Source organism: Sturnus vulgaris, chromosome 8 (assembly GCF_052056855.1).
Source record: "Sturnus vulgaris isolate bStuVul1 chromosome 8, bStuVul1.hap1, whole genome shotgun sequence".
In the NCBI taxonomy this organism is placed as follows: domain Eukaryota; kingdom Metazoa; phylum Chordata; class Aves; order Passeriformes; family Sturnidae; genus Sturnus; species Sturnus vulgaris.
Genome location: NC_142250.1, coordinates 948,962 through 968,221, shown reverse-complemented (window position 1 = coordinate 968,221; position 19,260 = coordinate 948,962). Strand labels below are relative to the sequence as shown.

The 19,260-nt window shown below is 43.7% G+C and overlaps 1 protein-coding gene across 3 annotated transcripts in view; it reads left to right on the top strand.

Moving 5' to 3' along the window:
* Positions 1–19,260, top strand: part of CTNNA3 (catenin alpha 3) — a 369,305-nt gene that overhangs the window by 327,008 nt on the left and 23,037 nt on the right. For all 3 annotated transcript variants that reach the window (XM_014883316.2, XM_088168652.1, XM_088168651.1), the window contains one exon: positions 2,091–2,272. In XM_014883316.2, coding sequence (XP_014738802.1) covers positions 2,091–2,272 — 182 coding nt within the window. The remainder of the gene's footprint in view (positions 1–2,090; positions 2,273–19,260) is intronic.

The following is a 19,260-nucleotide window of genomic DNA, read 5'->3' as shown; positions in this document are numbered from 1 at the left end:
GTTGGGATGTCATTGGCCAGCAATGTACCAGGGAGAGAGAATCAAAATCTTCACCACTTACTTACCCCCATGTGTCCTTACATGGCCTTAAAAGTTGAGTTTCTTCGGTGGGGAGCTGACAGAGGCGGGGGAGGGTAATGGAAGGAAACAGCAGTCTCACAGGCTCAGTCAGGTTTTAAATGGGACAATTCACATAATACTGATTCCAGCTACTAGGGACAAGCAGCCTTCAGAAAAGTTAAGTTGGGGAAATTTAAGAAAAAAATCTATACTTTTTTTTTAATAGAAGGAAGGAAATAGCACAGATAGAACTTTTTCTCTCACCTAGTCCTAACTCTGTTATCTGCTACTGCAGTAATAACTTTTTTTCTTAAAAGTGGTGAAAATCCATTTTCTTCTGCTGGACTAAATAAACCTGCATTCATGTAATAGTCATTCAGCTTAGATCTTTATTTCACAATTACTGTTGTGTTGCCTATTTCAATACAAAGTTAAATCTGTGCTTAAAAGGCTCTGTATACAATTGCTTTATTTTGTTGGACATGTTTTTAAAGCAGTATGAGGGAAAGGAGAGAAAAGATAAGGTTGGATTTACAGTTTCCTTGGCTCTTTGTTGCAGTGGATAATGTCTCATTGCACCTGAAGCTCATTATTGTTGGCAGATAGCAGGATGCTGGATGTCACAGTCCCCTCATTAAATTGTCATCTTTGCTGTGGTTTCAAGATCCAGGCCTGTGATGTTGGACTCAAACCAGTGTTGAAGCTGGGGGTTAGGAAATACACAGAGAGCCACCCATCAGCAAACATGTGTGAGATCATAGAAGTTCTCTTCTCTCTGTATCCCATTTGGGGGTTTTTTAACAACATGGGAGAAGTAGCCTCAAAATAGTTGTGCTTTCTAATTCTGTGACTGGAGGGTAATTCTGACCACTCAGGTGGTTCCTTCCACCCTTAGCCATTCTGTGGTTCTGTGTGATTTTGTGACTGCCAATTACAGGTACATGCTGGGAAACCTGTAATTTTCAGTAATTTGTATAAGTGAGAGAGCTAACCCTGTAACAGTGATTCTAGCATAAATAAAATCTCTAAAAAGGCACGGCTTGAAAAACATACACATTATGTGTAGAGCTGATTATCCATTTTATTAATTACAAACAAATCACTTTCCATTACTGGTGGTTGATCATGTTTTCCATAGCAGAATAAGTCAGAAGCCATTTATTGTGTAATGACAGAGTGATGGCAGTGTGGCAATAATTGCTGTGTGCAGTTGTGGGTTCCTGTGGCCTGAAGGGAAGGTGTGAGGGTAGAAGCAGCACGGCAGCAGAGCCATCAGGGCCAGCATGGCTCCTGTCTGGGTGGGAGCTGTGCTGAAGGGCCAGAGCTCCATGTGGCCATGGCTTAGCCCTGGCTGCTGCCTGGCCTGACACAGCAGGGCTGTCTGACCCACGGCTGCTCATGGACAGCATTAAGCAAAAACTTTTCTCTCACCACGCTGCATTTTCAGGAGCTTTTGGTAATCTTATTCACATTCTGATTTCTGACACGTTCATCCATTTGTCTTCTGCAAAGACAGAAGATGCCTGTTTGAACAATTAAATCTTTTTCACTTCCTAAAATGATAATACAGAGCCTTCTCAGAAGAGAGAAGAAGCATACCTGAGTGTTTCAGGGCAATTAACTCTTTTCATTGATTATTTCTTACCTGAATCAATACTGCATTTTGTAACTCTAACATATATCATACTTAAAACTACTTAGGCTCCCTTAGCCCTAAGAAACAGAAAAATTTATCAGTCATCTTTCATAAAGCCTCTTTGGAAGAATTTAATCTTCTTTCTCTCACTATGTTAAAAGTAATGGTTTCAGGAGCACCACTATCCCCATCACACTGAGATTATTTATTTGTCCCAACCCAGTCACAAAAGTGACAACATACAAATGTTGAAATTTAGAAGTGCTCAGACTCGAACAGTTGGCTCAGGCCATAGTGTGTTTAAACTGTGTATTTATTAATGTGCAGTGGTTTTGTTTAAAGAAAGAAAATACTCTGACACGGATGTTTTACAAATCAAATTATTCTGTTTTAGGCCAAGATGACTCAACTGCCAGAAGCTGAAAAGGAAAAGATAGCTGAGCAAGTGGCCGACTTCAAAAAAGTCAAGAGTAAGCTCGATGCAGAGATTGAAATCTGGGATGACACCAGCAATGACATAATTGTTCTGGCCAAGAGGATGTGTGTGATTATGATGGAGATGACTGACTTCACAAGGTAATTTTGTAAAAAAAGGGTTCTTGAATACTTAGAAATGCTGGGAGTTGTTGTCAGCTATTACAGCAGCAAAATACAGAGGTTTTTAATGGTAGCTCATAGTGTTTGCAAAATTGAGTGGCTCAGCTAATGCAGCACATCAGGTAGGAGCACTGAAGTGTTGGGGGATTTAATGTTTTGAATTATGCTTATTCCTAGTTTTTTGCCTTTGTTCTCTCTTATTAATTTGTTGGTAGGTTTTTTGCACGTGTTTTAGCACTCTGTTTCTGTTCTCAGTAATAGGGGAAAAAGTAACAAAATAATCTCGATTTTAAGCTGTAGATTTGTCTCATCTGTTGTTCTGTCTGCTTGTATCAGAGAGTGCTGTCAAGCATGAAACACGCTGTACAGAGCCCATGTGTGACAGAACACATTCAGGCTCATACATATTTTATATCCCATTATTGCTGTTGCTTTCATCAGAACTCTTGTGCTGCTAGATGTAGTTTAAAGAATGAAGAGTAGCACAGCAGATAGCTCTCAAAGCTGGTTTTTCTTTCTGCTGCCAGTATGTGTTCAGTGGTGCTCTTACAACAGGAAACAAGTTTAAGTGCAGGAGCTTTTTCTGCCATGCTCTGAATTAAATGTTGTGCAAATCTCATCAAATTGATGATAACAAAGGAAGATGGTGGTGGTGGTGTCAGTCCTTCCCTCCCCCAGTCTAGTTAGCAGGGAAACAGTTGCTGACAGGTGAAGCCTTAGCACAGCCACTCTTTGAGGACACTTACTGCCTCATAAAACCAGTCCTTCCATGCAGGAGACGAGGAACCATCTCTTGGTATGTTGGTGGTGTCAGTGAGCAGGGCTGCAGCAGCTGGGACACAGCTGGGACACAGCTGGGCTCTGCTGCAGGCTCCTTCTGGGGAAGGCAGCTGTTGCATTTTATCACACTGGCACTTCCCAAATCTCCCTGCAGGTCATATGGGGTAAAGATCTGCATGGAGAAGTCTGTGATCTGTTATAAAGCTGATTTTAAATATCTCCTTCAATAAAAAGTAGTGTTTCTTCTTTAATAATGAAGTGTGGTAAAAGGAAGATTTGTATCTGTGTGAGTTATAGGTGAACTCTCGTGGCTCTTGCTCCTGTTGCTGCTTATCAAAGTTGGAAGTGGTAAGTGCTGAGGAGCACAGCTGGCTCTTCACTTCTGCTCTCTGGAAATCTGGGAGCAGATCATGGAACTGTTTAGGTTGGAAAAGATCCTTAAGGCCATTGAGTTCATCCATTAAACCAGCACTGCCATGTTCATTGCTAAACTGTGTCCCAAAGTGCCACATCCCATGTTTTGAGCAGTTCTAGGAATGATGATTCCATCACTTCCTTGGACAGCCTATTCCAATGCTGACCACCCTTTCAGTGGAGACATTTTCCTTAATACCTAGCACAGACCTCCCCTTGGTGCAGCCTGAAGCCATTCCCTCATCATGTCACTGGTCCCTGGGAGCAGAGCCTGAAGCCTCTGGCTGCACCCTCCTGCCAGGGAGCTGTGCAGAGCCAGAACATCACTCCTGAGCCTCCTTTCTGCAGGCTGAGCCCCTTTCCCAGCTCCCTGAGCTGCTCCAGACCCTTCTCTGGGCACCCAGGGCATGAATATTGCAGAAGGCACAGCATGAACCAGCTCACCTTCTCTGAGCTCGCCACTCTGCAGCTCCCAAGTTCTTGAGCATGGAAGGGATAAAAGGTCCTGACATCTTGTATTTGTTACATCAGAAGCTACTCAGACAAATAGTAAATTTCTGTGTTTGAGTCACTTGCTATATAAGCTGATTGCTATTGTTCCTCATGGTATTACCTTGCTTTCATTGTTACTTAATCTCAATGAGTGGTTTTCAAAGTTTTGGGTTTTCTTCTCCGTCTTCTGTAGAAGTAAATAGCAAGAAGTGGCCTGACCTGCTACAACAGTTCTAATAATGTTTTAGTGGAAGTTTTCTAATTTCTCTTCTGATTGGTTAAAAATGTACAAGAAAAACGCCAGGGTTGCATTTGGTTTGTTTTGTTTTTCCCTAAGCTTTATGTGTAAATGGAGCAGGATTTTTGTTTCCCATTGCCAAAGCAGATCTACAGTTAAAAAGCTACTTGCCAATAAACATGCCAAGTCCCTTTTGCTCATAGAAGGGAACGTGTACCTAATTCAAGCAGTGCTTTGGATCACAACACTGGAACTGGTAATTCCTGTTGAGAAAGGAACAAGGAAGGGTCAATGGTTTAAGCATAAAGGGAGCTCTGCTGTGAAGATTTGAGAATAGTCTTGTTGTTTGAGCCCTGTGCAGCAGGGAAAGTTCCTTCAAACAGAACTGCAGGATGTCTCCGTGCAGGATTTTCACAGCACTTTGATGATAGGAGAGGTATCAGCAGGGCCCAGGTAAGGCAGGGACACCAGGCAGAGCTTGCTGCTGTGTCAGAGGTGATTCTGTAGATGCACCACAGAGAGCCCAGAGCTGGTAATTGCCCTGGCTGGGCTGTAGTACAGCCTGTCGTGACAGTGTGCAGCCAGGGCTTCAGGATTCACAGTGCCTGTTGAGGGCTCTGGGACCATCCCTCTCACCTCTCTGTGAGAGGTGTAAACAGGAAAGGAGAACGGCTGGGCTCTACCCCTTACCCTTCTGGAGGCTGTTAGATTCCAAATGGGGCCATATGAACACTTTCTTTAAACAACAGTGCAGCTCTCAGCAAACTGTTCAGAAAGTGTCTCATATTTGTTCTTGCTACTTGACATTTGTTTCTAAAATGGCATCAATATTGGAGTTAATATGAGAAATACAGCGAAAATAGCAAAACAAATTAACAAAGCTAGGAAAAGAAAATCTAGCTAAGTCATCCTCCAAAAGCTGTGCCTTCTATCCTTGTAGTAAGACTAAATGCAGTTCTCTAGTACTTCAAGGGTTGCAGCTTGGGTGAGCTTTCCTCTCTGTAGCACCAAGTGCAGCTGCCTTGGCTCCTCACCTGGTGGTAGCCACAGTGCTCGGGCTGGTTCCTCTGGGCTTGCAGTTCTGTGGTACTGGGCTCAGAGACACTGAGACACACACATGACAAAGAGGACAGAAGAGACTTCTGTTCCTAGTCAAGGCCATCCATGAACCTCCTCACCAAAACTCACCATTGGATTTACTTTTCCTGGTGCCCCTTCCCACTTCAGAGCTACCTGTGATCCTCCTGTTTCCCATCCAGCAGCCAGATGCTTTTGAAGTTCTGTGGAGCTTTTTCATTGCACCCTGAAATCTGCTGCCCTCCTTGCCTCTTTCTGGCCCTTCTGTGGTAGGAGCAGCTTCTACTTGTGTTACTTAGGTAGAGATGTTTTTTAAGGTAAATGAGTAAATGATACTGCTCCTTCTGCCTGAATGCCACAGACCTTCTAATATTTGCACAAATAACTCAGGATTTTGGAGGCAGAAATCCAGTATCTGTGTCCTCCTGCCCATCCCAAAAGCTTGTGACTGAGTCTGAATTTCCTGTACACTACTGCTGTGTCTTTATTAATGATACTTGCACAGAATATGCAAGAATATGCAAAGTATCATGGATGCTTCTGCCACTTTTATAGTAGAAATAATTTCAGCTGATTCTTAAATATTTATACCAGCAAGTATTTAATGTGATTTTGCAGTTGCTACTCAATATAATTCTAATAATTGTTAAATATTCCTGCTTTGATAGTAAAACTTCTAAAAAACCTATAAAATCTAAATATATTACTTACTTTATACAACCGTTATTCCAAAGGGAAAATCACCTGGTGGATTGAAGTCTTAGAACCAAAAAAGAGAAATATTTAAGAAACAAAAATAACGTAACAGTTTGGCTGTGTGACAGTGTTGCTCTAAGTATATATATATTTATCCAATTTGCCTGCAGGCTAAGTGGATTTGTTTTCCTGTAGTAGGCACAGTTACCATCAATAGTAGCATTATTAACCAAACACAGTAGGTCATGAATGCTCAGTGAGATTTTGCCCTTTCTGCTGGGGATTAAGCAGTCAGGATTGCCTCAGTGCCACAGGGTGTGCTGGTGGCAGTGGCAGCTGCAGGGATGTGGGGGAGCAGAGGCACACACCCCCCTGCACTGCTCTCTGCAGGTTAACAAAGCACATTAAAGACTGCACAGCACTGCACTGAGCAGCTGATGGCCAAAAGAAGGAGCAGAGCCTTTCATCCTTCCCTCTGCACCGTGTCTGTGCTCAAGTACAGCTGCAGCCAGGAAATGGCTTTGCTGTTACTCCAAACTGGAGTAGAAATACCAAAGGGAGAGGATCAACTGGAGCTGCCTGTCGGCATCACGGCAGGAGGAGGACAGTACATACACAGGCCTGTGTGCATCAGCTTGGTTTTTGCAGGCTTCTGTTCCTTTGTGTCACCTGTTGTCCCTTAGCCACAGCCATTTCGGGCACCTCTGTTCTGTGCCTTGGCTGACAAAACAAACACACACTGGCTCTCACCTCTGAGTGCTGACTGCAGGCTGGCATTCACAGTGCTCTGCTACAATCAGCTACACTTCTACATCCCTGAAATTGGTCTTGGGATGTCTGGGACAATAAAAGCTCTTCAGCAGGTGTCAGGACAGAAAGATGTTCTGTTATTATTTCCTCCTTCTCTCAGTGACATAATTACATTGTGGATATCTTTCTGCATGATAAGCATGTGTAATTATTTCTCACTTTATCTGTTGCCTGTTTCCTTGGAAGAGTAAGACGTTCACAGTTTGTTCTTTCATTTAAAAACTGTTTTTAAAAAAGGTGCTTTACTTGTGCAACTTCCATTTCCTTGGAACAGAAATGAAAGTGAGCATAATACTGTTGTTTTATTGAGCTTAACAGTTACAGTCAGACCTTTGATAGAAAGGTGACAAAAAATATTTTCTCTTGACATTTGACCTTTCTTGTTTAACTTTTTATATTGTCAATGCTTGCAAATAATTTTTTAAAAAAAATCTTATTTTCCTGCAAGGAAACCAGATATTGATACAAGTAGCAAGGCTCAGAAATTGAACCTGTTGTATGAATGGAGCCTTTTCCGTGTAGACATGAAAGTTAATTTAGGATAATGTTTTAATTGACTTTAAAGTCATTTGTAGCTAGAATGGAAAATGACTCCTAAATTTCATGTATACAAGTAGAAATCCAGGCACATTCTCACAAACAGAATACTCCCAGTTATCTGGTTAAAATCCTGTGTAAAACTTTTCAGCTTAAAAATTCTGGTGGTGGTTTACTTGTGTGATATGTGTAGTTGACTTACTGCTGACTGTGTGAAGCCACTTCTGAATCATTTCTTGTTTGCTGTAGAATGCCTTGTAGTCATGGAAGCTGTGAAGATTAATTCCTCTGATTAGAGCAATTACATGCTCCACATACTAAAAGAATTTTATAAATGGAAGTCCAAGAAAATGTGTTTAATTTTAAACAGTAAGGCTCTTAATTGTGGTGTTTGTGTAGAAATGCTTGGTTTGTGCTGATGTGTTAGTCACACCTCATGTGTGGGTCAGCACAGGGCAGAGCAATGCTGACACAACCACAATAATCAGAGGGAACAGCTCTTGCTTGTTTCTTACTTTTCCTGTAGTCTTGGGTAAGATTTCAATGAATTCCTTGCATTCTTGGCAATATTACAATTAGTGTAACAGTTATTTCAGAGTATCTAGTACTACAGCCCTTAGTGTAAAAGTTGAGGAGAAAAAGTGAGGAGATCAGATGTTTTCTGGATGGGCAGAGAGAACAATGAGTACCTACTGTCCATGCCTCATGTGTGTATGTGAACACAGCAGTGCCAGTTCTGTCCTGGGTCCGAGGTGGTGATCAGGGAGGGCTGGAATGCTGTCCCCATGCCGGTGTTAGGGGACTCAGAGCTGGGACAGCTGTGTGACATTGTCCAAAGCTCGGCATGGACCTGCCGTGGGAGCCTCGGGGTCTTGACGCAAGTCTTGTTTTTGTGTTTATTTTGTTCAAGCTGTTCTTGGGTGAGAGCACCCAGCAATGTCTCCTAGGAAAATAAAGAAGCAGTCATTAAAAAGGCAAAGCACCTCTCCCAGCTTTTTACCCTTTAAAATATAGGCCTATTTTTATGGGATTTATTTGCTATATTTTGTATATGCTATATATTTTTGGCTATAACACCATATGTTCAGGTTCCTTCTGAATTAATTAGCAGAAGTTAGAAGCTTAAACCTTTGGAGGCCTTCCAAGAAATAAGACTGGAAACTTTTGCAGTTATCAGCCCCTTCATTGGAAGGGTAGGCACAGCAGTGAATTAATTCCAACCAGAAATTTGACATAAAATATTAGTTACATTTTTTCCCCTGTGAATTTAATGCTGATTCAAATGGAAGTTTTGCTTACAAGAGATCCATCATGGTGTAGAGTATGATGTACACCCACGTTTCTCTTGACAGTTCATTGTCTGAGGATGGATGGATGGCAAATACTGCACTGGTGACCTGGCTGGTCTGGTGACAAGTCTGGAGTTGTCACTGCAGAGTTTGTGAGCTTGATAATACAGACAGCACCTAATGGGGGTACATGAACATGAGTAGTAGTTGCAGAAACACAAGTACATTCTAGGCTGGGGAGAAGGAGTATAGTTAGAATTTCCTCTACTGAAGTATATTATTTCAGTCATTCCTAAATGATGATTTTATTACAGCTTTCCCTTCTTTCCTAGACTGGGAACTGCAGCATTGCTGGAGTTGCCCTTTTCTGGCAGATGAAGGCATGGTTATTTCTGAGAGCTAAGGCTTTTGTTTTTCCAGTATCACTTCTGCTGTATTATTCCTCATCCCCCTCTTCACCCTACCAAATGTCTGACTTGCTTCTCTCTTGAGTGCTAAACCCACAGGAAATAATTTCCACAGGAAAGAACCTTTGGTTTCTTTATGACCAAGACTCAGGCTAGGATGGAATTGCCATCTAATAAAATACATCTGTTCCCAGAAGCTGCAGGGTTGCAAGCACTCTTACTCCATTTCCCATAGAATTAATTTTATTTAGTAGTGTTTTCGTTTAGTTTTCTTCCTGGAGTATGCATACTTCTGAGAAAAACTGTGCACAAACGCTCACCTTGGGAGCACAGTGAGCAAAAGAAACAGTGCTGAAGTGCTGTTTTCTGCTGAAATTATGGCTGGAGTCTGTTCCAACCTTTTTTAATTAAACCACGACCTTTCACAGTTTGCATAGCCTGCCAATGGTTTTCACACTTCCCTCTTCCAAAACGATATGGCATTTTTTAACACACATTTTTCCACTCAGTACCTTTGGCAGCTGCTGTTTTGGTACTTTTGGGAATCAAAACCGTGTCTTTCTCCTTAAGGTGGCACTGGCAGTGGCATCCAGCATCTCTCAGGGCACCTCAGGCTCAGAAAGGTTAGCCAGGGCTTTGCCTCCCCATCCTCCTGCCTTGTTGCCAGGCTGGGGCACAGCCCTGGGGACACAGAGAGGGTGGCCTCAGTGAGCCTCTAGCCCAGGCCCTGAGCTGCTAAGAAGATGGCTGAAGGCAGAAGTGCAGAGGGTGTGCATGGCACATTGCCAGCAAAAGGTGTTGTTTCACAGAGATTCCTCAGAGCTTTCTCAGTCCTGCACTCCTAAGGCCATCTGAGAGCTGTTCCTCTGCTAGGAAATAGTGGGGTCACATCACCCCACTGCTTGGGGTGGGTGAGAGCTATTGGAAGGAGTTTGGGAGTTCAGTAGGGACACTTCATCTCATGGTAAACCTCTTGAAGAGCTGGTTTAAAGATTGTAGTCATATTTCTGCCATAGACCACTGAGATCATCTCTACAAGTAGCTGCCACTGTCACTGAGGTCTTCTTTAGGCTGATGGAAAGGCCACAGGTCCTCAATATACCAAGAAGGAAAAGTAATAAAATACAATTAGAGCTGGAAAGGAGGAGGGGAGAGATGTTGTGAGCACACTTCTTCCTGCAGGCCTGCCCCAGGAATGAGTGCTCTTGTGGAGAAAGTGTGCTTCTGATCAGTGCATTGTCAGAGAAGGAGGAAACAGAAGTGTAGTTCCTGCTTTTCAGCATTCAGATCAGCTTCCCACTTCTACCTGCATGACTTGATCACCCATTGCTGTCCTGACAGGAGTCTCTGTCCCTAGAGCTGAAGGCAAACTGTGAAAGCTATGTGTAAAGTTAAGACCTGGCCATTTACACTAAGAGCTTTCACTGACTTTTAGCATTAAACAGTGCTTTATTTTCAGTTTTGTTCATTGGTTTAAACATCCTTTTTCTGTTGGCCGAATCATTTACACAGAGCAGCATTCAGTGGGTAATGGCTGAGAATCCTCTTTGGTACACACAGGCCTGTGGTAATGGCTAGACATATGGTAATGCTCTGCTCCTAAGTAACTTTTTTTGCTAAGTAGTTATAAACAGATCATGGGTCCCAGTTAATTTAGTGCTCCCAGGTTTCTGTGCTGGAATATGCATGATTCTGTTTCTCTCTCTGGAATGTCTTCATTATTGCTGCCTGCTCTCTGTTGGTTCTGCTTTTCAAGTGGGCCAGTCAGAGGTAGCAGATGAGGATAACATGAATATTCTAAAAGTGGTTTCCTTAAAGGATTCTCAGTGCTTGCACAGGAAGGCAGGAGCTGCAGGCACCAGATGCTGGACATCTGTTAGCAGGAACTGAGCAGGAAGAGCTCAGTGCTGTTACACCGAGTATTGGCATGGTGTGGGAAGCACAGGATAGGCAGGAAGGAGCTGCTGCCAGGGGAGGTGCTGCTGCTGGAAGGGGCTGGTGAGCATCCACTCTCTATTGCCTTGCATTCTGCATTTCCAAGCATTCAGGGCTGTACATGGGCAGGTCCTGTCCCCATTGATCATTGCAGTTTACCTGTGTCAGGAATGTTCTGTTTCCCACACTGGGTTGCAGCTTTCCTCTCCACAAGCCATAACTTTGCTTTTGGATTCAGTAGTTCAGTCTGGATTAAGAGGGGAGTCAATGAGTTACTTCCTTTCATTTCCTATACCTTTTTAAATTAGCTGTGGGACTTTATGTAGTTTTTTCCTCCAAGGGCCCTTCCAGGCCTGTCCATCAGACTCTGTGCAAGAGCAATTACTCTCCCTGTATGGCAGGCCAAAGGTGCCAGGATGGCAAAGCTGTGTGGTGCTGTCTGCCTGGTGTTTGAGCAGCAGTGTTGGGAATGCACATCCCACATGCCCCAGGGAGAAGGAAATGTCTCCCCCGGCTTCTGACAGCAGGCAAATCAAACAGGAGGAGGGGGGAGGAATGATGATGGGGGTGTTGCAGAGGGAAGTCCTCACTGAGTTACTCGGGGCCATTCTTCACATCTTTGCTGTCTCAGCAACTGAAACCCTCAAGATTTTGTCAGGATTTCAGTGAAGAAGCAGCTGTTGTACTGCACTGCTTGCCAAGGCAGTAACTTACTCCAGAAGTTGTCTTCAGTTTTAAATCCTGTGGGCTTAAGGAAACAAGCTGCTGCTATAATTTTAGGCCTTAGAAAAAAGTGTGGTTTAATAGTGATAGAAAAAAATCAGATGAAGTGGTGTTTTTGTTCAGGACTACCACATTGTTTTTAGGGCATGTTTTATTCAACTTAAATACTCCCTTTCCATCCTAGGAAATGTTACCTACCATGATACAAGGAAGTTTTATTCACTGGAGAGCCTGTGCCAAACATATTTTCAAATGCTTTGTCTTGACACAGCAAAGTGACACTGATGCTGATGCCAAGTAACTTGCCTGGCTGGATGGTGTCACTTGTGTTAATACAATCTTGTGCAGGACCTGTGTGTCCTTTCAGGAAAGTCTCCTGCCTTCTTGGTCATGAAGAAAGCCTGGCAGTACCTAATGAATGTGAATGGCCTGCCTTGCTAAGGTTGCACAGGCAGTCCAGGCCTGTGAGGAATGATGTCTGAAAGCCCCAGCTCCTGGCTGCAGTTTGCAGCTCTCAAGCAGGTGAGTTCCTGCCTGGCTGTGGGGAAGGAAATCCCTTCCTCACCCCGGTGTTGTGCAGCAGGAGTGATGGATGCTCTGGAATTGGCAGCCTGTAGCACATTCCTCATTCCTGCAGTGGTGGAGAGGAGAGCAAAGTGAGGTAAGCTTTGAACAGCACTCGAAGAGACAGGACTGCCTGCCAAAAGCTATTCTAGCAAACAGCACCCATGGTAAGAATTTTTCTCAAATCTTTGCTCTGGGTTTTTGTTTTTGTTTTTGTTTTGGTTTTTGGTGTCAGTGGTAGATTGTAGCCAGTGCCAATATTCTCTTGCCATATTCCCACTTATCTCTCACCACTGTGTGGCTGCAAGAGAGCTTCACTGCCATTTGATGAGCAGACAGAAATTAAGACCTTACATGTTTTAACTGCTCTTTTTTTAGACATATATGTCAGTGCATCTAACTCAGAACATGATTAAAAGTCTTGGTGTGTATTATTTTGTGTCTTGGCGCTGGAGATACGTAATTGCAGAGAAACTCACCTACCCCCAGCATTTTTTAATTAAGTTTCATGGTTGCTGAGCAAATCCTGAAAATGGGACCCCTGAAGGCTTGGAAAAGAGAAGGTAAATACAAAGAACTGCAGATGTATTATTTCAATTCTGCTGCTGTTTATTCCAGTTCTGTGGGATTTTGGAGCCTGACTCATGATTTCTGAGTGCTTGGGGCTGACAGTACAGATTTCCTTCTCAGTCTCTCTGTTACACTGTGGTGATGAAGCAGAGCAATGGGGGAGATGTGGGAGATGGGAACATCATAACCCTCCCTGTTGTGTGGTTCTGCAGGGCTGTTCCTAACTCGAGCCAACCATTTCCTGTTCTTCCCAGAGTGTGAGCAAGGCACATATCAAATTGATGAAGTACAGAGAAAATGCATTTCAGTCGAGGGCTGTTCTTTGTCATTATGCAAAGTAGATATTTTTATGCTGAAAGTAGTTTCCTCTTTGCATTTTACTTTTTCCTCTTTAGTGACTTGCAATGAAGTAAACTTTATCTGTACCTTCATGAGGGCTTAGGAGGAGAGTTGGTGAGAGAATAATCCACAGTGAGGGTGAGGACAAATGTGTGTAGTGGGTATCAGTAGTTAAGTGCTGGCATACTAGAAAAGGGTATTATGATCTTTAATTGAATAAATCATCATTATTTATACGATTTGAGAAATCTTAAAACAGTGATGCTCAGCTGAAGCCCAATATTTCCATAATTAACCCAATTGTCTAATTATCTAACTAAACTCTCTGACCACAAACCAGTAATCCAGGTAAGAGCAAGAAGAGGGGAGCTCTAATCCTGAGGGTTTGGAGTTTTGTTTAATGAAGTTTTGTTTAATTTGCCATATTAGAGGGAGTGTCTCCAAGTCTTCCATACAACATAGTTACTATAAACAAAATACTGTACCTTGTCACTGAAACCAAACTGCACCAAATGGTGCTTTTCATGGGCCAGAGCAGTCAAGCAGGATTTTTTGGGAAATATTTTGATAATTGGTTCTGCATATAATCAGAAACTTGTGTGGTATTTAGAAGATTGATTACTGAGCCATTAGCAGTCTAGCAATATGATCCAATATCCATATTAATAAACATCTGTCCCTGTGGCATAGCAGATGTGCTAGGTGCATATATAACATAAAATGTACATTTTTTATGAGTACTTTGTTCTTTTTTCACTACAAAATGTTTTAATTACATTATAGATCATGCCATTAGTTTCAGTTTGCAACACTGAAAGTGCATTTAAAAAAAAACAAATGAGGTGAGGACAATTTTCTGAGAAATTCTAAAATACGACTTTGCTAGTGGAATGAACTAATTTTGAAAGGTGAATTTTACTGTCTTCCACTACCAGCTTTGAGCCTATCATTCATTACAGGTTTGGGGCAGTATTTTAGTATTATACCCAGCTGAGACCTGCTGCAGGACAGCAGCTTCCTCTCTTTCCACTTTTTTCATCACTACAGGCTTTTGACTTTTTTTTTTTTTTTTTGGTAGTTCAGTGTAAAATCCACTGATTAAATAGTTTAGCAACAGCAATGAGCTTTGCTTTTCTTCTTTAGATTACAAGGAGAATTTGATAATGTTGGGGTTTTTTATATATATAGGTAAAAGTATTTAATTATATGGTGTTCTGTTTGTTTATTTAATATATGTACCTCCTACAGCTGGTCTCAACTGAGCAGAAATTACACATTTTCATTAACAAATTTTGTAAGAGTTGCAAGAGAACTGCAAATGTTGTAGAGAAGATTTGGACTTTGGGATGTAGAAGTGAAGGGAAAGGTTGTCTGTGTGTGTGCACAAGTGTAAGTGTGGGAAGAGGCCACAATTGTTTGATTTGTAAACATCAGGCAGTGCTGTGTGTGGTTGCTGCACACAGAAATATTCAGTGCATCACTCAGACCTGTACAAAGGTACCCCTCTGCTTTGCTCCCACCTGCTCTCGTTGCTGTGATGAGTTTTGTCAGAATTGGGATTTAACAACTTGGAACTTCAGCTGCTCTCCTGCCTCCCAGGCTGCAGGTGCAGCTTCTCTCCTGGCATCTCTGCTCCCACCTGGCTGCTGCTTTGTGTTCTCCTCTGGGTTCTTTTAAGAGGCAGTTCCAAATTGTGAAGTATCCCTGATAGGTAACATTATTATCAGCAACTACTCGAGTAATAGCAGCATTTTCCCCTCTGAATTATATCAGGATTTCTCAGTTCCACAAGTGCTGTGATCAGGATGGTAAAGCAGTGCTCTGCTCTATGGGGCTGCATTCTGAAGGAGGAATTCCTTTCTGGGTTTATGCTTTTTTAAACTGGGGACCAGTGGCAGTTGTTTTGCAGTGCTCACCTTGGACCGTGCAGCCAAGTTCTCAGTGCCTGGACTGCTGTAACAGAGTTGATGCAGCTGACAAAGCAGAGTATGGGAGCTTAGAAATACACCTGTCTGTCCTTGTCATGGTCACAGAGCTGGATTGTCGCTTCACTGATCCCAGCAGAGAGGAGGAGAACTCGGGGCTTGTTAGGAGAAGGTGCCTCGTGTGTCCTTGTGTGCTCAGATCACCGTGCAGGCAGTGCTGCAGGTGAAGGGTGTTGTCTGTCCTGGTGCTGTCCTGCTGTCTGTCACAGCTCAGAGCACAAGGAGTGAGGCTGGACCTGAGGGGCCGTGTCCTTGGAAGCAGCTGGGATGGATGGGGAGGCAGGGCCCACTGATCCTGCTACATGGGTGTGGCACTGGAGAGGAGCTACAAACCTACCACAGGGTCTGCCACGTGCTTTGTGAAGTTAGCACAGCACTCAGGTTTTCCTCAGACACCACAAGTGATCCTGGGCTTAGTGAGATTCAGGGAATTTTGGACATGGCCATCAGAATTGAAGTTGATAATCACTGAAGGTCTTTGAAAAATCTGCTTCTGTATTGTGTGAAATGCTGAGAAAATTCTTGGTAGCTGTATTTTGGTCTTGGATTGCACAATACAGCAAGTAAGAGCAACAAAAATAAATTACTGGGTCCCTCGTAGAGCAGAGCCTTCTAAATAAGAGCTTGGCTTTATTTTGTAGAGCTGGGGGACTTGGGAAGAGAAGCATGACCCAGATAAGAGAACTGCCAATATGAGATCAGCAATGAGTATCTAGATAGTAGAGGAGTAAAAGAAAGAATCATAGGACTGATAGAAAGTTGTATTGATCTAAAAGAATTGCTGTAAATAGCAGTAATTTTCAATTCCCATTTCACTGCCACAGAGGTGTAAAGCCTTTAACTAATCCCATGGATCTTTGCACTGGCTTTCATTTTCACTGTTCCTTTAGCCAGAGTTGCAGTATTGTTGTGCCTTGGGGAGGGGAGACTGTGGAAGTGCAGCTGCCAGGAGCAGGGTGGCCACTTGGACAGGACAGATGCCTGTGGGACAGGCCCTGGCAGTGGGGGATGTCACTGGTGCTGGGCTTGTTCTGTGTGAGTGCCACTGCTGTGCCCAGTGCACTGGAATAAGCTGAACTTAGCAGCAAAGCCAGACCTAATCCATTCTGCTGGCACTGAGTCTTCTCTCCTAAACGAAGCCTGACATCTTTCCAGGAGTTCTCCTACACACACCTCTGTAAGAAAGACCAGAAATGTTTATTTCTCCTCTGTATTCTTTCCTCCTCTTCTGCAGCATGCTGGTGCTGGCTCCTGATGGATTTGTGATCCACTGAAACTCACTCAGTGCCTCTCACTCTCTGCTGTGTAGGGACTGACTCTCTGGGTGTATCTCTCTGTTTGATTTTCCTCCCTGAGGGCATGTATCCTTTTTTTCATTGCATCTACTTTTTCTTCCTGCTTATCTCAGGTAATTCTTTATTCCAGATTTGGCCTGCTAACCTAGTTCCTTTTTCCACATCAGTATCAATGTAAGTTGTTTAAGCATTCTCTTTATTCAAGCCATGAATAAAGAACTGAGCAGCTCCAACACCAAGGCAGATCCCAGAGAAACCAGGTTGCTTCTGTCCTGCCCTCTGCTGTGGCAGCAGCCTTTGATAACCAGTCCCTCTTGGAGTGTGCTCTTCCAGGTTTGGCATCTCCTTAGCAGTGACTTCATCTATTTTCTCTGTATTGTTTAGGCAGATCCTGAAAACACAACAGGAGGTTACAGACCCTGTCTGAAGAGACATCGTATTTACAGGTCCTGATCTTTCCAGAAGCCATAAAAGCTTGTTTTCCATTAGTTGGACAGTATTTATGCCTGAAAAATGATGTGGGCTGTTACTTGTCTCTGTTATAGCCTGCCTGCTTCTTGTTTGTTTGATTACAGATTGATGGGATTTATTTGTCCTCAGCAGACACCATTTGGAGCTGAGAGACAGTTGGGGCAGCTGCTCTGCTGGCCTTGCTGCCAAGAGGTTTGGAAGGGCACCAGGGTCAGGGGCTGGCTTCTTTCTGCACAGACAGAAAGGTGTCAAGCCAGCAGAGATGTACAAACACTCCTTTACAGAATGCTCAGGTTGGGTTTGTGTGTATCACCCTGCTCTTGGAGGGAAGGAAGAGAAACTCCTGTATTAAACCCATTTTCACTTCCAGAATTACAGAATAGACAGACACATATATATGCTCTGTTCACATTGCCTGGAACTGCACTGTCCCATTCTTAGATCCATAGAATCCAGGTATTTTTGTAAGTCTTAAATTGCATTACTCACAAAAGGTATGTCTACCTACAAAATACTATTTATTACAACACGTTTATGGTTGTTTACTTCATGCCTTTTAATGTTTTTTTCACTCTGCCCTTTTCTCGTCTGGCTACACTTTGATTTGTGTTACATTAATTTTGTTAAGGAATAGACCTGCTTCAGCCATTGCACCTGTAAATGTCGAGTGGGGGTTTGGCCTTAATTCGTTCACTTAATTTTGCCATAATTGAGATTTCTTCTCTTGTAATTTCCAAACCTGTACACCCAGACAGTGACAGAAAATTCACGACAGGAAAAATCTTTCTTATTCCTGTGTGTACAGGTGTAACAAACTGGCAGAGGTCAGCTCTGGGATCCACCTGAACAATCTGTAATTACCTCTTCCCCTGTGGGTCCCCTGAGGAGCTCTACTGCCTCCTGTCTGTGTAGGTGTAACTGATAGAGATGTGCAGCCAGGTGTCAGAAAAGGGATTTTTGTTTATAGCCATGATTCTAAAAAGTGTAATTCTTCCTCCTTGAACACCAAGCCCTTCACAGATTTCACCTGAAACTGCTCGTTCAGCTGGGAGGGGCAGGCAAAGAGATCTGCAGGAAAAAGGAATTCACTCAGTAAGTTGAGAGCATTTGTAATGAGTGAGGTGTGAATCCTGCTTCCTTATCCCTGCTCCCAGGACTGCACACAATCACCAGGTTCATAAAACAAAAAGCAAACTTCAGATGAGAATGTATTATTGAGTCTGGAATCCAGATTTCTGCCGTGCCAGTACTGAGGTGCTTTGCAGAGCAGCAGGGAGGAGAAGCACAGGGAGTGGCTGGGGAGGAGCTGCAGGAGGTACAGATGGAACCTTGCACCGTGGTGACACCTGAATTAACTATCACAAGAGTGGCTAGAAAAGGCTCACTGTGAGTGAGGAATGCTGTACCTTGCACAGCAGTGTCAGTAATGCACTCCCCTCAGGGCAGACATGCACCTGAAGGAGCACTTTGGTCACCTGGATGGGAGCCGTGTCCTTCCTCACCTCAGGAAATGTCCCAGTGCACTGCCAGCCCTCACGGATGGTCCCGACTGGGGCTGCTCAGGTGGACACAGGCCTGGCTTTGGGCAGCACTGCCACAGCTGCTCCCCTGCTGAGCCCAGCTCTGAACAGGCACAGGGATACACGGCTGGCTTAGCACTGGTTTGTAGTTGTGCCTCCTGTGCAGTGCCCTGGCAAAGCTGCAGTTAGAGGGGGGCTGGCAGCACCTGCTGAGCTCACACCAGGCCTGCTGCTGGCACAATGGTCAGAGCCTGGAGCCCAGGGCTGCCAGTGAAGATTGCAGCTGAGCAGTGCAGTGCTGGGCACTGTGGCTGTGTGCTGGGCTGGGCTGGGGGCAGCTCCTCTGCTTGCAGACAGAGCAGTTCCTCTGCCTGGAAAAGGAGGTGGCAAAGAGGTTTTGGAGCTGAAGTAGAAGTTTCCATTCCTGTAAGAATTAAGAGCATCACTGCTTTTCAGAGTGCAATTCCAGAGTGAAGGAAAAGAGAAAAGAATGCCCCATCCTGGTGCCTGGTAAGTCACTGTGGTTAGGCTCAGGCAGACAGGGATGGAACTGCTCTCAGTCTGTCCTGGCTTGGAGCAAGAACAGTGAGATGTGAGAGGCTCCAGGCTCTCTTCCACAATTACCCCTGACCCTTGGTGTTGTATTAACACTGTCCAACTTCTTTCCTCCTGTGATTGTACCTTTCAAGAAATACGGGGGTGAAGTTTTGGGGTTTTTCCCCCTATATCTTTGTGGAGATACTTCAGACTGCTTTCTTTGTACATAATCCATTTTCTTTCTTGTTAGACTTAGCTGGATGTCTCTCTATATATTATTTATGGCCT